At 37.7% G+C, this 4,866-nt stretch overlaps 2 protein-coding genes across 2 annotated transcripts; both read left to right on the forward strand.

Annotated features, from left to right (window-relative positions):
• The first annotated feature begins 2,387 nt into the window (after nucleotides 1-2,387).
• LOC133201979 (uncharacterized) lies at nucleotides 2,388-2,978 on the forward strand. Its single transcript, XM_061337765.1, has one exon. It carries the CDS (start codon nucleotides 2,388-2,390, stop codon nucleotides 2,976-2,978), a length of 591 nt encoding a protein of 196 aa, XP_061193749.1.
• LOC133201980 (uncharacterized) lies at nucleotides 2,975-4,165 on the forward strand. Its single transcript, XM_061337766.1, has one exon. It carries the CDS (start codon nucleotides 2,975-2,977, stop codon nucleotides 4,163-4,165), a length of 1,191 nt encoding a protein of 396 aa, XP_061193750.1.
• The last annotated feature ends 701 nt before the right edge of the window (nucleotides 4,166-4,866 follow it).

A 4,866-nucleotide genomic window follows, 5' to 3' on the forward strand; every position in this document is an offset into this window, starting at 1 on the left:
GATTTAGTGACTTTACAAAGGTGTAATTAATTTTTTTTTACTTGTATCTTGTTATTTTCATCGTTATTTAAGTCTGCTTAATTAGGCTGTAATGATAAAAAAAAAATCATGACCTTGAAATGATATGAATATGAAATGTTGATCTAGGTATCTATCATAATTGCAATATAGCCTTTAAAATTAACAACAGAATTAAATGAGGCTGTAGCTAGCGTGCAGGTATCGTAATGGTTGAATTTTTACTCCATTGGCGGATCCAGGGAGGGGGGGGTTCGGGTGTTGAAACCCCCTTTATTTTTGCAGAAAGAGGAAAAGAGAGAATTTTTTTTTCTGAAATATATATAAATATTTTTACGTTTAGTATTTTCAATAAAATAAGTACTTCAATCTCTGCCCTTTCTGCTCTCTAGATAGAGTTTTGCTGAATGCTTTCCTCCGTGTACCTTCACAACCCCGGCCCCGGGCCTCGACCACCCACACGTAACATGAAAGATTTTACTTTGATATCATCGAAAGATTCCGGCGAACGTACGGCTATTCCATTTTTGGACCATCTTCTAAAGTAACCAATTTTGACAAGTATGCATAAAAAGTCATGAAAGGGAGTATCCATAAGAAAATATTTATCTCCATATATTATGGGGATATTTCAATCAGTGAAGAGAAAGGTTCAAAATGTCCCCGTAGTTTGCAGGGGAAGGGGGCTCAATTTTTCCTAAAAAATAATTTTTTGTCATAATTTGAATATATATAAGTTTTGATTTGCATTGGAAGCCCCCCCCCCCCCCCCGCACGTTTTGTTGCGGGAAGGTTCAAAATACGGAAGATCACACAATTAAAAAAATCAAAATATACCGAAAAGTTAAACGAAGCCCCCTCCCACCGAAATAGGATTTTACAGTATGGTGCACAGGTTGTTATTTTAAATTATTTATTCATTTTTGCTTGTCAACTCTTTTTGGAGATTGCCCCTTTGAAAACCGTACGGGTTTGAATGAAAGTGCCTGCGGTGTGACCTAGACCGCCCCCCTTTCAAAAACTGCTAGATCCGACCCTGTACTGGAACACTAGAGGGTCTCGGCACTAGAGGGTTCGAGTTACCTAAAACGATGCTAGGTTATCGATAAACTCGATAAATTTGAAAACACAAAAGATTATTTTGGGTGTGTGTGTTTGTGTGTTTTCTCTGTCTCTTTTTAAATAACGGAATGGTTAATATACAACACATGCAATCGTAACTTCTCGGCAAAACAATGTGTTTTTCCGAGTTCGCCAGAAGGTCTGAGAAGATGCGATTGACAATCCCATCGCACGTATGTAGACCTAGGCTATTTGGTCTTGCAAGCACAGGTGCCGGTGTATGCACTGTTTGCTGACGCTTAGACTGGTGACGGTATTTGCTACGGACATGAAGAACTATCACCAGTTTCATAACATGTGCAGTTTTTTTTGGTGAAAATTGGAGTAAATTAAAAGTCGAATATCTTGGATATGGGGAACCCATATTTATTCTTGTTACAACGACCGTCAATGCATCCATGGACGAGTTCATTGGTTACTTTGAAAGGTGGCACAGGTTTACCTTTCGTTAACAATCTGCCTACTTTGATTGATTGTACTTTCATAGCAACATTGTTAAATTTTATTCCCGATTGGCCTTTAGTTTTGTCATTTAAAAAAATCGGGCTATTTCGATACATGAAATCCATAACGGCTGGGACTTGACATCTGTACTAGATTTATACAGAAGATATTCTATCATTGGAAAGATAGATGGTACACGTGTAGCACAGATCTGTAGAACGCAGAATTTTTTTTATGTTTCTCCCTCTCCCCCACATGGAAAAACGTTGCTACAGGCCTTTCTCCATCTATAATTGGATTGCTGTCCATCAAATTATTTTGCGAACCTTGATGCACAAAGCTAATGCCGGTAAATATGGTAAAGACTATCTTTTAAAACCAAGTAGTTGAATTAAGTTTTTAATTCAACATGTTCTTGAAAGCTGTTAAGCTATCCATATAAGTTCTTCCTACTTATTTAAAATGCTTGTACCATAGAATTTAGTTTGTATATAAGGATATATGTTTAAAAGTGAAATTCAGGTCCTGATTACGCCAAAGAATACATAAATACGATGTGCAGATTTTAGAGCAAGGTTTGGTAATGATTGGCATATTCTAATTAGAAAAGGGCGAATTGTTCTAAGAGCAAGTTGGCTTGGAGGCGAACTCTCTAGCATTCTTGCGCATGTGTGGCCTGACGTAAGCCCATGGCATCCGGTTTAACTCCGCTAATATATTTTCTGCGTGGACCTCAGAGTCCACGCAATGACTTTCAGAAACCTCTGATACAATATCGTATAAAAGCACACGTTTTTGGAAATATGCCATCTCCAGCTACGGCAACTTACGGACTTCATAAAGCATCAGCTGTCGGTGATTGTGATGTTCGTAAATTTGTTTACAATAATTTTTATGTTGATGATGGACTTACCTCCCTTCCCACTGAAGCTGAAGCAGTGACCCTTATGAAGAAAACACAAGCAACACTGAAAGAAAACGCAAATATTCGTCTTCATAAAATCATCTCAAACAGTGTAAATGTGATGAAATCATTCCCTGCAGATGACCTAGGAAGTGACCTTAAAGAACTGAATCATAGTAAAGACATGTGCAACTTACCTGCTCAACATAGTTTAGGAATGTTGTGGGACTTGAACAGTGATATGTTTGTGTTCAAAATCTCTAACGTAGAGAAACCTTGTACCCGAAGAGGTCTTTTATCTACACTGAACAGTGTGTTTGATCCAGTTGGATTTATTTCTCCAGCAACCATCAGTGGAAAAATTCTGCATCGTGAACTTGTACCTCCTGGATGTGACTGGGATGAACCACTCTCAGAGGAACACGTGAAAAAATGGCATAACTGGCTGATTCTTTACACTCTATTAACGACTATAGAGTTCCTAGAATGATCGTATCTACCTCCATATCTCAGGCACATTGCTTGGATGTCCATGTGTTCTCTGATGCATCAGAACATGCCGTTTCTGCCGTTGCATATCTCCGAGTCATTGACAGAGTGGGAGAAGTTTCTATTGGATTCCTTATGGGAAAATCAAAGCTGGCACCTCTTAAAGGTCACACCATACCAAGACTGGAATTATGTGCCGCCGTCCTGGCCACAGAGGTAGGAGAAGCAGTATGTGACTATTTGAACATTCCACAAGATCGGTTTCATTACTACAGTGATAGCAGAACTGTCTTAGGATACATTTGCAATAACATCCGCAGATTTTTTGTGTATGTTTCGAACCCTGTAGAAAAAATTCACAAAGTTTCATCTTCATCTCAGTGGTCCTATATCTCAACAGATAAAAACCCTGCAGATATAGCGACAAGATATTCACATACAGCATTGACCACATCTCTACAAAACTGGATAACTGGACCCCAATGGTTGAGAAATATTCCAGAGGAAACCAAGACTGTATATCCCCTCATTGAGCCGGAAAGTGACAGAAAAATTAATCAAGAAGTTGTTTCAGGCAAAACTCAAATTTCAACTGAGATTTTGGACTCGAGTCGTTTTTGTAAATTTTCTACCTGGAAGAGTCTTGCGAAAGCCATTTCAACTCTGAGACGTTTCATTAGAAGTAAAACAAAAGTGAACTGTGAAACCATTGAAGAACAACCAAAATTACACAAAGAAACAGAAAAATTCATCATTCAACTGGTTCAACAAGAGTCTTACAGTAGAGAAATTGAAAATCTAAAGAGTGAAAAACCTATACCAAGAGACAGCAAAGTGTCAAGACTATACCCGTTCCTTGATTCGTCAGGAGTTTTCTGTGTCGGCGGAAGGCTAAAGCGAAGTTCAGAATTATCGCTAGGAGAAAAGAATCCAGTCCTTATACCTAATCAACGCCATATTGCGAAACTTCTAGTGCGTCATTATCATGAAATAATTCTTCATCAAGGACGTCATCTGACTGCTAGAGCTATCAGAGCTGCAGGATACTGGATACCGAGCTGCAAACGACTGATATATTCCATTTTATCTGGTTGTGTAAAATGCCGTAGACTTTGTGGCAACTTTGTTTATCAAAAGATGGCAGACTTACCTGAGGAACGACTAGTTTCTTGCCCACCATTTACTTAATAATAATAATAATAATAATAATAATAATACTTTATTTAAAGAAGGTAACCCGATTAGTGCAAGCACTATTCTTCCCCGGGGCCTTCTGTAGACAAAAGTCAATATACATACATATACAAATACACAAAATCAATAAATAATCATGAATTATTGCGACATTCTTTTACATATTTTTTAACTTGGTGCTTGAAAGCATTGAGTGTTGGAGACATTTTTATATATACAGGTAAATCATTCCACAACATAGCACCAGAGTATTGGAAGGAATTTTCAAAGAGTTTACATTTATGAGCTGGTACACACAGGTCTAAGTTGGATTCAGATCGAAGATTGTATCGATTATTACACTGGAAATCAAACATACTATTTAAATAAGTAGGGTTAGAGTTAAACAGTGATTTATATAACAAAACATATTTATTTACAGTAAGTTGCTCATGCACTGTGAACCAATCAAGTTTCTCAAAGAGAGGTTGTGAGGGCGCATCAGGGGGAGCATCTAAAATATACCTTGCAGCACTTTTTTGAAGCTTATGAACTCGGTCAAGATTTGAGTGAGATGTATTACCCCACACGGTTAAACAATAATCAATTGAAGGCATAATATAAGCATTGTAAAACAGTTTGCGCGTTTGAATAGGAAGAAACTTTTTAATTCTACGGAGGGCAGAAATTTTACGTGACAGCGCTTTACACACATG

Source organism: Saccostrea echinata, unplaced genomic scaffold (assembly GCF_033153115.1).
Source record: "Saccostrea echinata isolate AGI-Se365-2 ecotype Australia unplaced genomic scaffold, CSIRO_AGI_Sech_v1 ptg000046l, whole genome shotgun sequence".
NCBI lineage: Eukaryota > Metazoa > Mollusca > Bivalvia > Ostreida > Ostreidae > Saccostrea > Saccostrea echinata.

Excerpts from the sequence above, each read along its gene's own strand:
- LOC133201979 (XM_061337765.1), top strand. The coding sequence starts at position 2,388 with ATGCCATCTCCAGCTACGGCAACTTACGGACTTCATAAAGCATCAGCT.
- LOC133201980 (XM_061337766.1), top strand. The coding sequence starts at position 2,975 with ATGATCGTATCTACCTCCATATCTCAGGCACATTGCTTGGATGTCCAT.